Source organism: Caretta caretta, chromosome 2, assembly GCF_965140235.1.
Source record: "Caretta caretta isolate rCarCar2 chromosome 2, rCarCar1.hap1, whole genome shotgun sequence".
NCBI classification, from domain to species: domain Eukaryota; kingdom Metazoa; phylum Chordata; order Testudines; family Cheloniidae; genus Caretta; species Caretta caretta.
This window is the reverse complement of record NC_134207.1, coordinates 234,547,350-234,569,554: the sequence shown is the minus strand read 5'-3', so window position 1 is coordinate 234,569,554 and position 22,205 is coordinate 234,547,350. Positions and strand designations below refer to the sequence as shown.

At 40.0% G+C, this 22,205-nt stretch overlaps 1 protein-coding gene across 12 annotated transcripts in view; it reads left to right on the top strand.

Moving 5' to 3' along the window:
* The window catches only part of C2H10orf67 (chromosome 2 C10orf67 homolog), a 136,621-nt gene that overhangs the window by 63,817 nt on the left and 50,599 nt on the right, over positions 1-22,205 (top strand). For 8 of the 12 annotated variants that reach the window (XR_007354932.2, XR_007354933.2, XR_012667259.1 and 5 more), the window contains 3 exons: positions 3,618-3,680; positions 20,500-20,640; positions 21,422-21,642. Coding sequence is in view for 9 of the 12 variants with exons in the window: in XM_048837892.2 (XP_048693849.1) it covers positions 3,618-3,680; positions 20,500-20,640; positions 21,422-21,642 (425 nt within the window). In the remaining 3 variants the exon portion in view is untranslated. The remainder of the gene's footprint in view (positions 1-3,617; positions 3,681-20,499; positions 20,641-21,421; positions 21,643-22,205) is intronic. The other 4 variants (XM_048837888.2, XM_048837896.2, XM_048837897.2 and 1 more) reach the window with 2 other exon arrangements.

Sequence of the window (22,205 nt, the reverse complement as noted above, 5' to 3'; positions counted from 1 at the left end):
ATCGCATTCCCTATGAACAGAAACCATCCGATTATGGAATTGGTGCATAAAACATCACATAGAAATCACTGCTTTCTACCTGCCTGGGTGTCACAACACTATTGCCGACACACTCAACAGATACTTCTCCAAAGAACACGAATGGGAATTGCATCCCGCAATACTCCGACAGCTCTTCTTCCACTGGGGCACTCCATCGATAGACCTATTTGTCACTCCTCAAAACTGCAAATGCCATCTATTTCGCTCCAGAGCGGGACTCAGGAATACATCTCTAGAGGTTGCGTTCCTCATTCCTTGGAACATCTCCCTGACATATGCTTTTCCACCGATATACAGGGTTCTACGCAAGATCACAGAGGACAGGGCCCGGGTCATACTTATTGCCCCAGCTTGGCCCAGACAGACATGGTATCTTTACCTGCTACTCATGTCCATCCATCCTCCAAGGACTCTCCCTGACAGGTCAGATCTGCTGTCCCAGAACTGCGGTCGGCTTCTCCATCCGCAGCTCCGGAAACTCCATCTGACGGTGTGGTTCCTTCATGGTTTCAATCCCACAAATCAGCCTGCTCGGAACAGGTCCAATATATCCTCCTGCACAGTAGAAGGGACTCCACTTATAAGACTTACCTGCAAAAGTGGAAATGCTTCTCCATCTGGTACTTCCACAGATGCCTGACACCCCAGACTGCAACCCTCCCTGATATCTTAAACTACCTTTTCGAACTAAAACAGGACGGGCTTTTGCTCAGTTCTATCAGAGTACACCTTGTGGCCCTTACCACCTTCCATGACACTCTGGATGGTTATTCACTTTTTGCACACCCCGCCATGAAATGCTTCCTCACAGGCCTGCAGAATCTCTAACTTGAGATTCATTCACCAGTAGCCTACTGGAATCTAAACCTAGTTCATTACCGTCTCATGAAACCTCCTTTCCAACCCCTGGTACCTCATCCCTGCTCCACATGTCCATGAAAGTGGCTTTCTTGGTTGCCATAACATCAACGAGAAGGGTTGGTGAAATAAATGCCCTGATGGCCTACCCTCCCTACACCATTTTATCCAAAGACAAGGATACTATGTGACCCCACCCCAAATTCCTCCCCAAGGTGCAGTCTACCTTCCACCTTTACAAGCCAATACATTTACCTGTATTCTATCCCAAGCCTCACATGACTCCACAGGAAGTGGTGTTACATACCCTCAACATCTGACAGGCTCTTGCATTCTATCTTGACAGAACTAAACCATTTCGTAAATCCCCTAGGCTATTTGTTTCTGCTACCGAGAGATCAAAGGGTGATGCTATCTCTAAGCAAAGACTCTCCAAGTGGATCTTGGACTGCATCAGATCCTGCTACCAGATCCAGTGTTCAACCACCAGAGAATGTCATAACTCATTCTACTAGAGCAATGTCAACATCGGTTGCCTTCCTTCACAACGTACCTATTACAGACATATGCAAGGCGGCCACATGGACATCTGACCACACATTCGCCAATCATTATGCTATCACACGAGATACCATGGTAGACGCCATAGTCGGCCATATGGTACTGTCTACCGTTATCCCTGCCGCAACTCCAAAATCCCACCAACCATAGTGGGTACTGCTTCACATTTACCTGGAGTGGAGCACCCACAGGGACAGCACTCGAAGAAGAGAAAGTTACTCACCTTGCAGTAACTGAGGTTCTTCAAGATGTGTGTCCCTGTGGGTGCTCCACTCCCCACCCTCCTCCCCTCTACTTTGGAGTACTAATCAGACAACTCTACGTTGGAGAAAGAAATGAGGGGGGTCCGGGACGCGTGCGCTCAGGCAGACCCTAATGATGCTGTGAGACAGCAACTGAGTGCGTGCCTCCCGACCAGGCACTGCTACCAAAGATCTTCGATCAGTGGCACCAGGACGCACCGTCACCTGGAGTGGAGAACCCACAGGGATGCACATTTCGAAGAACCTCAGTTACTGCAAGGTGAGTAACTTTCGCTTTTGTGGACTTTCTAAGTTCTAGAGCTCTGAACCATGGTCCTGAATTATTCCTGTCTTCAAACCTTATTAAAAGGGGACTTGGTATTTGGTAATGTGTGTTGGCTTCTCCTTGACCCAGGCTGTTAAAGCAAAAAAAATTGCTGCCCCAACTGGGGGAAATTTAAGGTGGGGTGCATCTGCAAACCAGGCTGTAAGGGGGTACATGCAGATGGCCCACACCTTTACAGAAACCTATAAACAATACTGTAGGTCATTTCAGTAGCATGACATAACATCAAAAGTGGAATTTTATTATTGTGAAAGGGCGGAAGCGTTTACTTGTACAAAGACAATTGCATGAGATGTACACCTTTGGGCTAAACTAGTTTTCAACTCTGCCAAGTAGGAGACATTAAGTTTGATTACCATTCTCCCACTCTCTTTCTCCTTGGAGTGGGAACACACAGAAAAGCAGATGTTGATCCTTTGGGAAAGGGAAAGTGAAAGCGCAGGGGTAGAACCTCCCATCAGCCAGAAGTTACATGCCCTGTTGGTCCAGTCTTCTTTGGGTAGAAAGAAGATGTCAACAATGTGACTGATTGAGAGGGAGGAAATTAAAGTGGTGGGGTGTGTGTGTGTGTATGTGTGTGTGGAAAGGCAGAAATCCTCAAATTATATAGTGTCTTTTTGGGAGGGGATGTTTTGAATATTGAATGTAAATGTGATTAGTAACTAAAGATCAGTCCTGGAGAAATGAATGATACAGCAGAACACTGGACATAAGTTCTTTAAAGCTTTTATACTTTCAAATAATTTCTGCTATAAGCTCTACTAAAATTATTGTAAAATAATTACATGAAGATTATGACATAGATAAATATAGTAATTTCTGGATTTTACATCTTTTGGCCTTTTTATTATAACTAATAACAAAAAGTTGAGAAATACAGTATAAACTAACTTTTCCTACTGTGGTAAATACTGACAGATTTAATACTGAAAAGAAGCTAGTATACAAAACTGAATCAGTTGCAAAGTTCTGGAAATAATTTCAAGTGGAAAGTACTAATTTAAATGTCCTTCTTTACTTTCTTCCAATTTGACAATTATACCAGTATTCAGTTTGGTTCCATCATTTATAAATATAAATTTGTTTTCCTCTTATTTAGTCATGCAATTTTATAAGAAATACCATGCAACAATACTAAAACTATTGTTTTTTGCTATTGTTCAGTGTAAGTCAAGTAGCTGCTGCTGTTCTGAAATCTTTTGACCAGTCAGAGTTTATATCAAGCATATCTTTCCAAGAAAAATTGTGAGCAATAATTAAGTCTCCCATATAGTCCTATTCAAAGGCAGTAAACTATGAAAACAAATTTTCAGTGTAATAGATCAAAGCACCAATACATTTTGCTTTGAACCTGGATAAAGCTGCATTTCATTTTTTAAAGAATTAGTAATTACTTATAAAAGATGTATATTTTTGCAATATTTCTGGAAATGTCAGAACTTTAATTGTCATTGTTCAAAGAAGTACAATATTAAATTAATAATGTCTCCCTCATCCTCTCTGTATTACATTTTATAAATGTTTGTGTCTGTACTTTTGCTCAGCTTTTTTGTCATTCATTTTAACAGCTCAAAGAACAAAAAGACACTGAGACAGAAGTGGAAAAGAAGTTAACTGAACCACAGAAAAAGGTACGTTCATTTTACTTCCTAGATGGAGCATATACTTCAGTTAATTATATGATACTATGAAATACACCATATACACTGTACCTGTAATATATTTGCCTTATCAGACTTTTTCTACCTCCAGTGGTTACTTTCCCTACACTTCACTGATAACTAAACTAATACCATTTTGTTTAACTCTCCTCTCTTTGTTACTTTCTGCTTGTCATCCACATGGCTGTAGATAACATATCTAATTGACTCAGTCCTCTCTTCTACTCACTCTCCCTTTGTAATGAATATGGACTCACACTATTCTTAGTCATGGTAGTGAGGTTTGGTAGGAAGAACTCGCAACTAAGCATAGTTCAGTTGTTGTCCAGCTGAAATGTGGCAGCCCTAATAAAGCAATCTGAACGTAAGAACATCAGAAAACTACTCAATATGCAAAACTACTCAAGATAGTTAAGTCCCAGGCAGACTGTGAAGAGCTACAAAACGATCTCTCAAAACTGGATGACTGGACAACAAAATTGCAGATGAAATTCAGTGTTGATAAATGCAAAGTAATGCCCATTGGGAAACATAATCCCAACTATATGTATAAAATGATGGGATCTAAATTAGCTGTTGCCACGCAAGAAGGAGATCTTGGAGTCATTGTGGGTACTTCTCTGAAAACATCTACTCAGTGTGCAGCGGCAGTCAAAAAAGCAAACAGAATGTTGGGCATCATTAAGAAAGGGATAGATAATAAGACAGAAAATATCATATTGCTCTATATAAATCCATGGTACGCCCACATAGAATAACAGTGTCATAGAATCACAGAATATCATCTTGAATACGGTGTGCAGATATGGTCACCCCAGCTCAAAAAAGATATACTGGAATTGGAAAAGGTTCAGAAAAGGGCAACAAAAATTATTAGGGGTATGGAATGACTTCCGTATGATGAGAAATTAATAAGACTGGGACTTTTCAGCTTGGAAAAGAGGTGACTAAGGGGGGATATGATTGAGGTCTATAAAATCATGACTGGTGTGGAGAAAGTAAATAAGGAAGTGTTATTTATGCCTCATAACACAAGAACTAGGGGTCACCAAATGAAATTAATAGGCAGCAGGTTGAAAACAAACAAAAGGAAGTATTTTTTCACACAACACACAGTCAACCTGTGGAACTCTTTGCCAGAGGATGTAGTGAAGGCCAAGACTATAACAGGATTCAAAAAAGAACTAGATAAATTCATGGAGGGTAGGTCCATCAATGGCTATTAGCCAAGATGGGCAAGAAGAGTGTTCCTAGCTTGTGTTTGCCCGAAGCTGGGAATGGGCAACAGGAAATGGATCACTTGATGATTACCTGTTCTGTTCATTTCCTCTCGGGCACCAGGCATTGGCCACTGTCGGAAGACAGGATACTGGACTAGATGGTCTGACCCAATATGGCCATTCTTATGTTCTTATGTTCCTAATTTGGGCCTATCACCCTGTCTAACACTTACAGGGCCTTTCTACGCTGCAGGTTACTGGGTGGCAGGTAGTTGTAAGCTAAACCATATTCCAGGACTTTTAGGGTATGTCTAAATTGTGATAAAAAACCTACAGCACCAAGTCTCAGAGGCTGGGTCAGCTGACTCAGACCAGCTGCAGCTGTGCTGTGGGTCTTTTATCACAGTGTAGATGTACCCTCAGTGTGCTTGAGCAGTTTCCACATGGGACATTACTATGTGTGCAAACTGGTGTGCTGTAGATTCATACCTTGGTTTGCCACGCAGTAAATTGCTGTGTAAATAGGCACTTTAAAAATAACTGAAAGAATCTAAATAATGAGATTTCTTTTTTATTATGGGTATACTCCAAATTTTCTTTATACTAATAGGAATATGCAACATTAATGATTACATCTGTCTCCCCTATTCTCTGCCTGTGGCACATAGTAGTTTAGTCTCCTGTGGGCTGTAATACCCAGATCTAATTTCAATTGTTGAGTTTAGTGTTTGAGTGCTGAGTGGTGTTGGTGACCTGTGATATACAGGAGGTCAGACTTGATGATCTGATTGTCCCCTCTGGCCTTAAATTTTATGGCTCTATGACAGTTTCAAATTTGCGCATAGCATTTGTTCCCAACTTTCAAACAATAACAATGTCCATCTTGTAAAATAAATCTATAAATCTGAGATAAATCTGTTAATCAACAGTTAAAATATATTAACTAATCTTACTACAGTGGACCTATCTGTACTCAAAGCATATGTTAAAAAATTAAGTAACTGTTGACTCTCTTGAGGTGAATATTAGGATTTATTGACCGAAGAGGAAAATACTGACCAATGTGAGGGTTTTTTGTGTTTATGGGGGGGGAGGGGGGAGGGAGGCTAAGAATATATGGGCAGATTTTTCAAGATATTTAGGCACCTAAACATGCAGGCAGTGGGATTTTCAAAAGCACACCAAAAATTAGGCACCTAGGTCTATTAAAAATCTCACTATCTGCATCTTTATGTTTCTAAATACCTTGAAAAACCTGGCCCATTGTCAAGTAAATGTGATGGCTGCCAGAACCCTTAAACTTTGCAGTCCTTGCAAAGAATGATTTTTTTTTGTAACCTTTTGCATGTGTAGTTTTTATTTGGAATGAGATGAGGACTCCACCTGTTTACACGAAGGTGTAATGAGCATGTGATGTGAGAAAATTAAATTGTTATCTAATCTTCTTGATGTTCAGGCTGTTATATTCAGCATACCCTTCTCCCTCTTTTTGTTGAGCCAATGCCAACATTTCTCCAGAAAAAAATCCTCATTCACTTTATGCATCCAGATTCCCAACCAACCTTACAAAAATAAAATTCAAGCCTGCTTTATTAATAAAACTAAAATGTAATCAAAGATTTCTGTGAAACTATTAAATCATCAGCACATTACCAGTCCTCACTGAGGGACTGTATGGCTCGGGGATTTACTATAGGGATATGGTACCACCCACCTTTCGGGTCACCAGTTTTAATTTGGTTCATGTCAGCATAGTTACTGAAAGCAGTTACTCTCTGATGACTCCCTGGTAGTCTGCATGAAATGAACTGCGATCTCAGGCCTGATCATTGGCTGGCTCCCTTCGTTTTTCTTCCTCTTTCCATGAGGTAGACACCTTCCTGTGTAATTATAGCTAGGTGAATGTAGAGAGGGAAGGTATGGTATCTCATACATAAGTCTTGTTCACTATTTCCAGGCTGGCCATTATAATAAATCCCACATCATACTTGTTATAAATAGAGGTACATACTGAGAAAGAAATACACATATCTTCTGGCTCTATTAATATGTTATTTTAAGAGGGGTTTTTTAGTGAAAAATGGTTAATATTTTTCTAAAAATTGACTGTCTCTCCTAAATAGGGATGGTTGGCAAGTATGACTCCATAACCTGCTAAGATTAGTAATTTGAACTATTCAACCTAACTGTAGGGAGGAAACAAAGAACCTAATCTAACAGAAGAAATCTGAAAGTAACTATGTTTAAAGTTGATGTTTTTGAACCATCTTCTGTACATCTCACTCATTTCCGCTCTTCACCAAAGAGTGTATAGTGAGTCTGACTGTATAGTGAGACTCATGCTAACTTGTTTGGCCTTTTGGACTGTAAATGAATAATACTGTTATTCAAAGTTTTGTTTTTTTAGAAAAAAATGTCTTTTTGTTTCAGCCAAACAAAATTCTTCCACTTGTGGTCTTCCTTAATGTTTCAGAGAACTTTGTTTAATATCTGCAAGAAAAAAACTAGACACCTCTTAATGAACAAAAGATTTATCTTTTGTTTCATCATGTCTAAAGACATACTGAATTTAGGATAGACAAAGGTTTTGTTTGACTAAAGTTTGCTGTAATTCTTGATCTTCCTAAAACTTCAAATAATAGCACATAGCAAGCAAGTGCTTAGAAGTTAATGTCTAAATCGATGTATTAATCACCTTAACTTTTTCGAAGCTGTATTTCTTACAACAGTTATTTGGTGTAACTTATTAATCATACTTTATATTTGGAAATCCATGGCATTTGGTGGGAACAGCACACATGGTGAGATAAACTGAAGTTGAGGCAGGTCTGAAAGGAAGGACAGAAACATTACCAGCAAACTGAAGTTTATAAAATACTTCAAAGCAGGATTTGTTGCTATTAATACATAAAATACAGTATATTGTTGAGTTTGGTGTTTGCTATCTTTAAGTATATCTCAAATAAAACATTACAAGCATGGAGGTATATCAGGTCAGGAGCGAGTTGCAGTGACAGAATGCCTTTATTCAAGTATTTCTTTAATTATTATTTAGATTTCTATAATAATAAGACACCTATTCAAAGTTCTTGGTGCCCTAATACACCGTTAATCATACAATGAAACCCCAGTAGCATTACAGTAATTGTTTCAACAGGTACTCAGCCAACCTGCCACTTACAAAAACTCCTTTCCACCTTTTCATTCTGAGAAGCCTACCCTCAGCCCTCTCAGAAAATCTGATCAAATAGATGTTTTTTGCAGCATGCTCGGAAGGTCACCAAATCTGGACTATTTCAGACCAAGGGGGAGCAAGATTCAGTGTCCTGGAGCCTACAGAGAATGCCCCGTTGGCTACTCCTTTTCTTTTATAATGAGAGGGATCCAGCTCAAATGCAGGTAGTGACCACAACTGTGGCAATATGACATGGGCAGAAAGTTGATCCCTCAGGTGGGCTAGTCCCAAGCCCTTTAGGATTTTATGGATTGTAACTAACACCATAAATTCTATGCAGAAAGCCCAATGGGAAACCAGGGCAGATCCTGGCGCACTGGAGTCATGTGCACCCAGCATGATGCCTCACACAGTAAGCAAGCCATTGCATTTTGTACCAGCTTCAGTCCCAAATAGTATTAAAGCACAGCCCCATGTAGTGCATCATGCAATTGTTTAATCGTGAGGTAACAAAAGCATGAATAACAACATGGTCCACATCCAGAAAGAAAGGTTGAACATGCACACGCCAGATGGTCTGAAAAAGTTAGGCTTTCATAGACTTCCAACATGGGGGGGTGGTAAGCCTTAAGATAAGATAGATGTGCATATAGACTGTTTGTGTTTAAAATCCTTTTTTGCTTTGGTCCTACTGTTTAGTGTAAACAATTGTTTGGATTGAGAAGGCTGGCTGCTCACTGTACATACCATTGGACATAAACTCCCAAAGGTGCCAAAATCAGTCAGACCTGCTAAGGTAACCACACTGGATCCACAGTTTGAAACCCAGGGCCCTTTCTAAGAGTGGGAGAATCATATGATTCCACTCCAGGAGAAGTAGAGTTATGAGTCCTAACACCTGGTGTGTTCAGAGAGACCAGAGGGGTCTAGCAACTAGCCCTCTAACTGTGACATCAGCCTCCTAGCCAGATGCAGATGGCAAAAAGCTGACTATATTATTGCTGTGGTATGATCATAAAACAACAGCTAGGGGTCTAAAATTACTCCTAAATTGCAAATCCATCTAACTAAAGGCCAACATAATCCCTCAATCCAAGGGAGTCATATAACCTTTGCCATCTCCTCTGGCTTTTTCCCCCAACCCACCATTATCACCTCAGTCTTGTGTGAGTTAAGCTTCACCCAGCTCTCTTTCATCCATGATTCAGATTCATTTAGAAATTAGCTGAGGTGCTGACCTATATTGTCCAAGTGGGATCAGATAGATACATACAATAAGGTGCCATCAGCATACTGAAAGCACCAAACCCCATGGTTCCTTGCTAATCCTCCTAACTGCCTCATATACATGTTGAACAGGAGAGGAGACAGAATGATATTCTGTAGGATCCTGTGCTTGAGAGCTCTTTGGGAAGAGGAGCAACTAGCCATTGAGATCTTTCCAAGAGGAAGGAATGAAGCCACTGAAGAGTAGCCCTGTTCCCTCCCACCAAGTCCACAGATTAATCAACAACACCACACAGTCAACTGTATCGAAGATGACTGATAATAATGAACATCTGATTTTCATCCATTGCCAGGAGAAGGTTGTCATTCAGTGCAATCTCTGTGACAAAGCCATGTCTAGACTCAGACTGACAATGTTCAAGGAGATCAAAGGCATCTAGATGCTATAAGAGTTGTCTCATGACAGCCTTCTCCATAATCTTACTCAAGAAGGAAAGATTTCATACTGGTTAATAATTAAATAGATTGCCATTGTCAGGCAATGACTTCTTGAGCAAATGCTGCACTAATGCTTCCTTCAAAGCAGTAGGCAGTCTGCTCTCTCCAAGAGAGGTGTTGACAATCTCCACAATCAAGTACTTCCTCACTGGCCTTCACCAGCCAGCAAGGAGATGGATCCAAAACATAGGTTATGGAACAAAGTTCTCTCAACCCTTCCATAACTTCAATGAGCATCAGTTGCTGAAAGTCAAGCAGAGGAGATGAGGCCCTTGCTCCATCAACACTTGCTCTGCCACCATGGAAGCAGACACCCCAACCCTAATCTGATCAATCTCGTCCACAAATAACAAGCAATTTCCTCTCAGGAGGAGGGCTTCAGACCAGCTACTAAGAAGCTAAAACAGTTTGGATGTACCATACTGTCGATCACCCAAAGCAAACCTGCTGACTGAGATTTTACAGATGCTATGTTAGAGGAAGAAACTTTTTCTTTGCCGCACCCCTCCCCCCCCCACACAGAGTCAAAGTAGACATTTAAAAATCTTTATGCTGCAACCAGTCAGCCACAGCCTAGCCACCCCAAGTGCTCCAGCCATCTTTCCTTTCACTTCATTTGTCATCTGTAAACTCATGGTGACCTGTGAGAATGATGCCAAAGGACCACCCCACCAATGGTGGAGGGAAAAAGATTATTATAATGCCTACCACGTCATCAAGAGCATGTTCTGTTGGAGCAGCAAGATTTTTTCCTCGGAGCTCTCTGGAACTTTTCTAGTTCCATTAATCTCCAGGGGTGGACCATTAAAAGAAGTTTCTCATCCTGATATGGGAGATGAGCCCCAACGTACTGGAGGTAATGGTCAGCCATGCCATAGGTTTAAAATCCAACACCTAATTTCCAATAGCAATGCAAAAATCACATCCGAAGTCTGGCCAACTATGCCTAAGAGTATCCTTTTATACTTTCCCACAAAATCATTGCTGCCATCTTGAAAAAAACTTTGAATCTGATACTGCATTCCTTGTGAATTCAAAACTACCACTGAAATCACTGAGGGTTGAAGTAAGTGGGAATTTTGCATGTGCTATGAATGCAGTATCTGGCCCTTTGCAGGCCTGTGTTCAGAAGCATCACGTATAGTATGTTTCAGAGTAGCAGCTGTGTTAGTCTGTATCTGCAAAAAGAAAAGGAGTACTTGTGGCACCTTAGAGACTAACAAATTTAATTGAGCATAAGCTTTCATGAGCTACAGCTCACTTCATCGGATGCAAGTGAGCTGTAGCTCACGAAAGCTTATGCTCAAATAAATGTGTTAGTCTCTAAGGTGCCACAAGTACTCCTTTTCTTTTTATGTATAGTATGATCTGTGAGTTCTCTTGCCTAGGACTTCTCTTTCCAGGATGGAGTGAGTAAATTTCCTGCTCTGGACATGGGGATTTATTGACCTTGTCTCCTCTCTCCTCCCTCTTAGGGCTTCTCTACACTTATCAGTGGATCTATGTGTGGCAATCGATGCATTGGTGGTCAATTTAGCAGGCCTAGTGAAGACCCTCTAAATAGACCGCAGATCGCTCTCCTGTCAACTCATGTACTCCACCTGAATGAGAGGTGCAAGGGGAGTCGACGGGAGAGCATCTCCCTTTGACATAGCATAGTGTGGACCCCACAGTAAGTAGATCTAAGTACGTTGACTTCAGCTACGTTATTCATGTAGCTGACGTTGCGTAACTTAGATCGATCTCCCCCCGCAGTGTAGATAAGGCCATAGAGGAAGATCGAAAGGCTGCTAGAGGGGATCACAGTGGAGGACACTTAGCTCTACAGACAACTGTGAGTGACAGTAGAAAGCTCATCACTCAGGTCTAGGTTCGTAGTAATAGGCCTGCTAAACTCTCCAGCACACTCCCCTTCTTTCCCCTCTCCTACACCATATTTTTGGGATGGGAGCATTTCTCCCTCTATTCCCCAGACTGACCAAGCTTCCAGCCTCTGCTGAACTTGTGTCCTGATGATGATGTACAAATCTAAGGCCAGGCCTACATGAGAAGCTTTGCTGGTGTAGTAGTATTGTGGGGGGTTTTTGTGTGTGGGACAGTTCTGTATTGCCAGAAGCCCTACCGTTGATAATTATACTGACAAACAAGTGCTTCTGCCAGAACAGCGTATCTTTATCGGGGAACTGCTTTAAGCTCTATCAATAAAAGCACTCGTTTGCCAATGTAAGCTGTAGCTACACTAGGAGGATTTGTCAGTATATTGGTATAGCTATACCAGCAAACCTTTTCCAGTATCGTCCAGGCTTGTCTGAGCAGGGGCCGGGCTTCAGGCTGGAAAAAAAAAAAAAAAAGATGGCCAGTTGTGGCGAGGGGGGTCTAAAATGTTTAAAAATAATATTTAAAAAAAATCAAGACTTTCTACTTGCTCACCGTAATCTTCACTTTTATGAAAAGTGACATTGGTGAATAGAACTGTACTTTAAGATTTCATCTTTCATCCTGTTAAAATTAGAACCTTTTAAAATGACCATTTCAGTTTCCCTTTAGTCCCATATAATGTCAACTATTCTGTTGTCATCAGTGGTCCTCTGAAGTGTGTAGTTTTCTCTCAGTTCATTTAGTATTTTCTCATAGTTCACTAAAGTTAAGTTTGTTCTGAATTTTCCTGTTCATTTTTGTGTTTGAAAAAGCATTATCTATGGAATCATTGCTAAGACCCTACTGTGTGTGAATATCCAGCCTATGTCAAGATAGTTGAAAGAGCTCATTATTACAATCATTCCCCTAGTACCATCAGGCCTATTTTCATTACTCTTTGCCCAGGTTTGGTGGGCTGCAGCAGCCTCTACCAAGGAGTCCTTTGTTCTATCTGTTCTTTCTAGTTGTATACTTAGTGTTTTGTCTCTCCTTGTTTCTGCTCTGCCTTCTTTTATCCTTGGTTGTGTGTTGTTGACAAATACAATGCTGTTCCACCACCTCATCTACTATTTGCTTTATTTCTAGAGCAGGGGCAGGGCTTGCGGTGGTTGTAGCCACTCCAAAATTTGTCTTAGCCCCTCTGTAGCCACCCCTCCCAGATCTGGGCACCCGGCCAGCAGCTGCTGCTCTCTTGCCACCCAGCTCCTGCCGCCGAATCAGTCTCCCCTACTTTGGGAAGTTGATCCATGGCTGGCAGGGCACGGGGGGAGCTTGCCTGATGCTTGAGGTGGCTGTGTCCAAGTGAGTCTCAGCTGGCGTGGGGGACATGGAGCCTGTCTATGCTGGTGCCTCTGATTCAGGAGTGGGAGCTGCAGCTCCTGCTGTACTGATCAAGTGTTCAGGCTCCTGAGTGCTCAGCTTACAGAGACGTCACGCTGACACACTCAGGCACAGTACACACACAGTCTTATACACACACTCCCCCAATACACACACGTTCTGTCACACATACACACACACACTGCCTCACACGCACATTCTCCCAACACACAGTCTCACACACACATTCCCCCAACAGGCACACTCTCTCTCACATACACACACACTGTATCCCATACACACCCCTAACACACACACACTCTCATACACAAACACAGTCTCTCTCACATACTTGCCCCAACACCCACACTTCTCTTTCACAGACTCCCCGAAACACACACACACACTCCCACACACACAGTCTGTGTCATACACGCACAGTCTTCCTCACACACTCCCCAACACACACACACGCACGCATTCTCCCTCACACTCCCCCCAACACACATACTTTCTGTTACACACACTTGTATTATTATTATAGTTATTATTTTATTTATTTCCAGAAGTCTGTATTTATTTATTGTTATTATTGTTATTATTAGCATTATAAGTTTGTTTATTTATTTATTGGCTTAGGTTTTTTTCCTATTGATTTTCTGTGAATAAATGTTGCCCCAGTGTGTTACCATAGATGAAGTTTAAAACCGATCTGTCAGTATATATTTTTATTCTCCTTTTGAGGATAACATAGATAAAACACACATTTAAGTGCGTATCGTTTGGGGGTAAAAAAGCATGTGTGCCCACAAGATGTATACCGCAGCCCATCCCTGCAATTTTCTGACTAGCCCACCTCAGCCCCCTCACCAGGAAGAGGATGGAGCCGCCGCTGTTCTAGAGTTATATTCATAGTAGTTGTCATTCCACCATGTTTCCATTAGTTCTCAGGCTTTACTCCTGCTGATTCCATATTAATGAATTCCTGTAGCCCTTCATCTGGCTATCATTCAGAACAGAGTAAGAACCCCAAATTTTAATTTACTGAATTAAAAATTGACCCCCCTTAGGGCTGTATTGTAAGTGACCCTTGAGTAACTGTATAAGAGAAGTTTCAGAGTAACAGCCGTGTTAGTCAGTATTCGCAAAAAGAAAAGGAGTACTTGTGGCACCTTAGAGACTAACCAATTTATTTGAGCGTGAGCTTTCGTGAGCTACAGCTCACTTCATCGGATGATCCGATGAAGTGAGCTGTAGCTCACGAAAGTTCATGCTCAAATAAATTGGTTAGTCTCTAAGGTGCCACAAGTACTCCTTTTCTTTTTGTATAAGAGAAGGGAGGATGCATGAATTCTCCACCCCCATATACTCCACACAAGGGCTGGGCAGTTACCGTCTCTGCACTTCACTGAACAAGCCTATAGGCCAAGAAGAAGGCAGGTCCATGGCCCTGACCCCTCCTCACTGGCCTCATATATAAGAGAGGCTCTTAACTGCTCCCAGGTCACTGCATTCAAGATGCAGTCTGCCCTTTCATGAATAAAACAGTAAGCAGCAGTATCTGAGGTTTTCTGTTTGGTTAGTTTTTGAGGTGGGGTGTAGGCTATACACTATAGTACATTCAATAAATTTAAAGAAAACAGACTACAATTAATGTTAAACACACACAATATTAGCTCACATTTTGCTCAGTGTTTATATTGTAACACCGATTTAGATGAATAATTTGTTCTGTAGATAGAGCACTGGACACCTGCATTCATTTAAGAGGTTTTCTAAAGATTTATGTGTGTATATAGAGGGATTATATTTACACAAGAAAATCTGCTTTGTTATTGAGGAAGATACTGAAAATAATAGGATACCTGTGTTACAGTGATACCTTCTAGGCTAATTACTTTTACTGAAAATCATGTACTGCACTGACTGGTAATGAATATAAGGAATAGCATTATTATGGAAGCATAAGTCAGAGATGGAAAGACTTATTAGATCATTCATCTTCCTTGCTAATGCAAGATTATTCCCTACAGAATATTTTCTAATGTTTTGTCCATTTAGGACAGAACTCATACTCAGAAATATGGTGATGGGTGTGATACAAGAAACTGAACAGAGTAGAATAAATGTCTCCAGCAATGGGGCTTCCTCCTATTCCCCTGAGAGACTATTTCAATGCCTAATGCTTCTCACTCTCAGTAAAATTTCCTTCTATTCACCCAACATTTTCCTTTTCATCCCATAACTCCTAATTACACCCTAATACTGCCCTGAATAGTTGCCCGACCTCCTTCATGTTTGTACGCTTCAAGTATTGTACACTAGTATCCTATAGCGCTGTAGTCATGTAATTTTTAGCTTTTAATCCTTCCTGATAAATTATTTCCCTCACTACCTCCTTCATACTTTTTTTTTTGTTTCTATTTGCTGGATTCCCTCATGTTCGTCAGATCTTGCTGATCCTAAAGAGACAAGAAATGAATGTGGTATTCTATGTGTGATCTCACCTGAATTTGTCACAGAGCCATTTTTGATACCTATCATATTGGAAGTCAGTTGAAGCTGTCGGTACATAACATGCCTGAAGATCGGGCCACTTTTATTATGACAGGTGTTGGTCCTTTGCCAGAATTATTGGGGTATATCTCACTTAATTATTTCCCTGCCATTTGTAGGGGCCTTGGACATTGTTGTACCTCAGTCCTTTCTATTCTCTGTTTGTGGCACATAATAGTCTAGTCTTCTGTGGGCTGTCAGACTTCGGTTTAATTTTAGTTGTTGGGCTAATGTGTGGGTGCTAGGTGGTGTGGGTGGCCTGCAATATGCAGAAGGTCAGACTAGATGATCTGATGGTCCCTTGTGGCCTTAAACTCCATGACTGCATTAGGCTCCTAAATCCACATTTAAGTTTCTAAATTTTAGGAACCCAGGTTTAAAAATGTTGGTCAGAATAAGCATAATATTCTTCAAGGCTGTCATGAGAAAAGACTCTATTGGGGGGAAGGGAGTCATTTCTGAAATTCTCAAAATGGGGAGACTCCAACCCAGATCACTATTGCTGGTATTTATGGTACTATTCTATGTAAGTTAAAAAGTAGACCTGTTCCTCTAAAGCTCTCTGACATACAGGATATAGTTGAAGACACTGCCAACTATCTTCTAGCCCTGGTGGCTGTTCAGGCAGCAGTTCAAGTGAATCCTTGAATCTTTTAAAGGATTGGAGAGCTTCTCTAGACTGAAAACTGGTCATGTTTTAAAAGCTAATATTTTTTAACCAACAGTTTTAAACAGGACTTTGCAACTAGTGTAGACAGAGCAAGTCATGTTTAAAGCCTTCCTTTTTTAGGAGGAAAATAATCCAAGTTTTGTAAGCCCTTTGGGGCAGAGACTGTCTTGTTGTTCAGTGTTTGTACAGCACCTAGCACAATAGAGTGCTGGTCAAGACTAGGGTTCCTTAGTGCTACAATAATTCAAAGAGTTATTAATAATAATAGTTTCTTTTGTGTTACAAGAAAACTCGGGTTGCAGCATGCTCTTTCTTGTCTTTTCTTCTTCTCACCTTCTTGTAGGTTACATCTAACACCTAAAAGCTAGGTTTATTGCTGCAATAAGTAGAACAAGAGTGATGTCTGTCTGTCTCTCTGTCTGTGTAAAACTTCAATTACTGAACCTTGCAATACCTTTGGTCACACTTCAGTTGCTAAAGGTTGTGGGGTTTGTGACTATTTACCTGAAATATATGAAATTTCTTTCCTGAAACAGGAGTGTGATAGTAACCAGCAGGTTGATATGCAGTGTTCTTATACCGTCCTGTTGTGGAAGAGCAGGAATTTTTTTTTTGTTTTTTGTTCCCGATAAGTCAAATTCCCTTATTGGAGTTAAATCTTGTGACCCTTGTCAGTGGGCATTTAGATTTCCAGGAGAAGATAGACTTTATTAGCAAGCTTTAGAGGAAGGTTCAGTGTCTCCATATGTTGCCTACAGTACTGAGATATTGTAACAATGCTAAACTGATAGCTATGAATGACTTTCTCCGCTAAATACTGAGGGAGCACAGATGGAAAACAGCTATCAAAATAAACATGTTTTAATAAAATCTGGTATTTCTGAAAACAGTTTTATACATGTGAAGCAATATGGCCTCACAATTCTAACTACATAAAGGTTTGTATAAATAGACAAATGTATAGAGGTATGTGTTTCCAATACTTCTCTGTTGATACAGAGAAAGGATTTCCCATAAAACATATGGCCCTTGTGCTGTTCATATAAACCTATATTGCCTGGATCCTAATGCCCTCAAGCAAGGGTCTGACCCACTTGTGAGCAAGTATCATGTTATCATAAGATGGTCATGTGCCTAGGCTGTCCAAAGACCAGATGTGTGCCAAGTGTGGTTGTTGAGAGCTCCCAGTGAAGAATATTCAAATGACTTATGGTTAAGGGATATGCCATCACTAATCCTTCTCTGAGCATTAATAAAAAACAAACAAAAAACAACATCTTGAAGGCACCTGAGAGCTTTTGGGCCACACTAACTGAGTAGAATGAAGAAGATAATGGCAAGATGGTCATTTAGAACTTTCAAACTGCTAGCCAATGTTTAGTTGAATCTATCAGTAGGGGAGCAGAAACTTGTATTAGTTTCAGCCTCACTAAGGTGTGCATAACGTTTAGCTAGTCTTTTTGGAATGAGGGATGTGTCTGACAATAATAAATAATTATAAATTTATGACTTTTGGGAAACTAAATGAGAAGGCAATAATACTGCAAATGGTTGCATTAAATGCCAATGCTTCTTAGAATAATTGTCAGTCTTGTCTGTAATGCAACATAATTTCTTTCTTATTTCTGTCAGATGTATTTAAAGTTAAATGTTGTTAAATACAGTTTGAATTTTCCAAGCAGCAGTCTATACCCTTGAGTTCCAACAATGCAATCATCACCTTTTTGGTCCAGCTGGATTTTGGCCCAACCCTTCCAGAGTTACCATTATTCTTTAGTCATCCAGAGGGATCCTTGGAGAGGGGAACGGATTTCACACACCATTCAAAACTCATACTTCTGACCAGTTTAGTATTGGTTTTCACATGTTTCAGAGAGGTTCACTGCAATCATCTTTGGCCAAAAGGCGAGTGGCTATGATGCAGAGATTTGAAGGTAAAGACTTAAGTGGACAAATAAGGTCAGGAGTAGAGTTGGTCATAAATTTTTCGATGAAACAGAGTATCATTGGAAAATGCCAGTTTGTTGAACTCAAAATGTTTTGCAATAGCATCTTGGGTTTGATGAATTTTTGGTGAATCAAAGGCTGGGTTATGATGGAACCTTCATGAAACCCTGCCAGCTCATCAAGCTGCTAGATCTTCCAGGATCTGTGGCTCTGAGGCAGCCTAAAGGCCAGAAATCCCAGTCTTCCAGGGTCTGCAACTCTGTAGCAGGCAGCCACGCCAGAGCTTCCAGACTCCATGCCATGGAACTTGGGAGGCATGGGAGCTCCGACTTTAAGATGGACTCAGCTCCCAACCCTGCAAAAGGGAGTCAGGAAGTGCGAGAGCCCAAGTTAATCTGGGGATCTAAGGACTTACATGCTTCCTGCCATGAATCTAGGACCCTGGAAGTCCTGGAATAAGCTCCCAGGATCTGTAGTTCCCAGGCATCCCTGCTTTGCGGACTGCCCTGGGCAAGAAGTCCAGGGCTTCCAACTCTTGGGCAAGCAGCCATGAAACTGACAATAATATCAGTTTTACTCAGCAGGTGCAGGTAGGGTGACCAGATGTCCTGATTTTATAGGGACAGTCCCGATATTTGTGGCTTTTTCTTATATAGGTGCCTATTACCCTTGCTATCTGGTCACCCTAGGTGCAGGGAACAGACTTCCTATTGGAAAGACCATGTGTCATTGTTTCCGAAAAGATATTTTTCAGGATTTCCAGGTCACAGGAAATTTTTAAATTTGTTTTGATTAATTCTGATTCAGAACAAAACTAAATTTCAAAAAAGTGAAATTTCCTCTGAACCGAAAATCCCACATGTCTGCCAGCTCTAATCAGGAGAGATAACATCAAAACACCAGAAGGGATAGATGACCACATAAGATAGGTGGTTATGAATTAAAATATGGGAAAGAAGGGAATAGATCACTTTAAAAGAGAACTGTGAGAAGTTCGAGTAATTTATAAGGTCAGAATTTCCTAGCAAGTCGTGTTCTTTGGTACTGCATGTAAACTTTATCTATGTTTTTGCCTTTCTTTCCCCCCATGATAGTTGTTGGTGTGCTTCAGTTCTTTGAGTGCCATAATGAGCTGGAATTCTACAATGCCCACCAGTTCCTCAAGGTGCCCTTCTGGTAACTGGAGATTATCAGGATATGGAGATTCTCTGGCTATGCCCCTTTTTTTCCCAGCCATGCCTTCCTAGTGCAGCGGCTGGGAAGGGAATTGCTGTAGGAACTTTTACAATGGCTTTACTCCAAATGATGAGGATTCATCTGTAGAAAACCTCTGGGGAGGGGGAGCAAATCTAATGGCTTTATAACTGCCTTACACCACTATAGCATGTCCCAAGATCTGGCCCAATGTGTATAAAGTTAGGGTAAGCCCGATTCTCCTGTCACAGATTTCTCATTTTCCCCAGTGCAGCTTCATTGAAATTAAGGGAGTTACACCAGTGTAAAATCAATGTGGGAGAGAATTAGGACCTGTGACTGGTATGCTGTCATTTTTATAATATTATAATTAATCTTTACAATGAATTTAATTTGCAGTTTTCACAGGATGTGGATTAAACTGCTTGTCTTTATTTAAAAAGGTCTGATACGGCAATGTATCTTCACCTCCAACTATCCTTTAACTGTCTGGTGTTTTCCCCTATCAGTGAACTGGCCACATAGAGATCAGCATGTGTCCTCCAGAGAAAGTGGAATGTGTCAGCAGCTGAAAAAACAAATGGCTGGCTTTAAGTGGAGAGGGCCAGCATTCAATACAATATGCTTCAGCAAAGTTGAAAGTTCAGTTGAAATAGGACAGATAATATAGTCAGTGGACCAGATTCATCTCTAGTGTAGACTTCAATAGAGATATAACAGGGATGAATTTAGCCCTTAGAATTTTTTTAAAACAATATCACCTTTGTTTTGCCAGATTTACACTTAGTAAAATGTTTAATTTGCAGATATAATACTAATAAATATGAAATTTTGCTAAGTGTGTGTGAGAGTGGAATCACTGAGGTAACTTAATTTGGGCATATTTTATTATTTTGAAACACCCGGTGGTATTGTCCTTATTTGAAGTACAGTAGCTGAAGTAATTATTATGCTACAATGTCATTTTCCTAACTTGTTTTCTTAACTCCTATGGATTAAAATGACCATAAGAGTAAAACTGTTTTTCCTAGTGTACATAATCACCACTGATTCTTTGATTGTCAGATTCCATCATTGCAAGAAAAAGATACAAAAAAAATGAAGGAGAAAGTGAAAAGTGGAAGTGAAATTACAGTGCCTTATGAGAGCAGAGAATCACAAAAGGGATATCACAAGCAGCAACAGAAGAAGAGTCCTAGTTACAAGGTGTTGTTTTTATTATTAAAATCCAACAAGTTCTCTGTAAATATTTTATGTAGATTTCTTGTCCTTTGATACCAGTCTATGGACTATTCAGAACCATTGCTTGTTAAACTTTTAGTTACTATGGTAAAAATAATAATTTTCATTTCTATAGTGACTTTCATTCAAGGATTTTGCACCACTTTACAGACATTCATTAATCTCCTGTGAGAGAAGTATGATTATATTTGTACTACAGATGGAAAAAATGAGGCACAGAAGGGCTAAGGTCCAAGTTACACAAAGAATCAGTAACAGAGCTGAGAACCATGAATTCAGTTCTATGTTCTAATCACTAGACTGTATGCTCTCTGCCAAAAGGCATGGATGGTCCTTGCCCATAAGAATTTATAATCAAAGGTCTTGATCCTGCTTCCATTCAAGGCAATAGAAATTTTGCCATTGATATCAGTAGGATTGGCCTTAGACAAATATGATATGCATGACAAAAGTTATGCTTTACTTGTCTGTGCTGCCATCTTTATTAGATAGCCCTCCAAAAAGCTGTGAAATTGTAATGATTCTCAGTCACTCCAGACCTGGATTGGCTTTGAAACAATGACTAGAGTTAGAAAGTTTTGTACTATGGTTATTAATTCCTTTAAACACCTAGTTTCCATACCGTAACAGCCAAAACTAGAAGTGTCAATACCAACAGTAAAACTTTGTATTTTTTTGTACATTAAGCATAGAAAATAAATAATACATTACTTAACTTTTTGCAATATATTTTGCACCTGAGAAGGAAGCAGAAAAAAGAGCATTACTTGCTGAAATTGAGAAGCTGAAGGTATTGGAAGGTCAAGAGAAGCAACACATACAAAGGTATCGGCCAGAATTTTTAAGACATTCATTTAACTCTATAAATATTTTAACATTTTGTGGGTTTTTTTATTTCAGTCTTAAAAACGAAGTTGAACAAATTAACCGAAGCTGGGCAAAGAAATTCCAAATTCTAAAGAAAAGGTATAGTGGTAGTATAATATTGACCATATTCATAGAAATAAATCATGTCTATAATTTTGCAAACTATATAAGGAAATATTAAGGGTATAGATATTTTCTAGATACAATATTACTACATAGTGCAATGACTCAAACATTTCCCTAGCTTGGTGTAGTATGAAATGAGCAGAATCTGATCATAAGAAATGAGTCACTGGTTGGATAGTATACTGTTGATCTGGTTGTAGTACTAATACACTCTTCAGAGGCAGGCACAATTTTATGATTAGTTTAACATTTATCAAGACTGTGGAAAGAACCTTGAAAATGTAATAATATATCTTTTTTTCTATCTTTAAAGTTGTTGCCATTAAAATCCCAACATTTACCACCGGTTCCCCCACTACTTTATTAAAAATGTTATTTTCTATTCTAAGTATAAATAAATGCTGCTGAATTTTAAATGTCCCAGTGAAATGATACCAGTGTAAAGAAAGCGAATAGCATATAATATGGAGAAAAAATTCAAAATGATTCACACACAAATCTCTTAATGACACAACTGAGGGTCATGCTTTTAATGT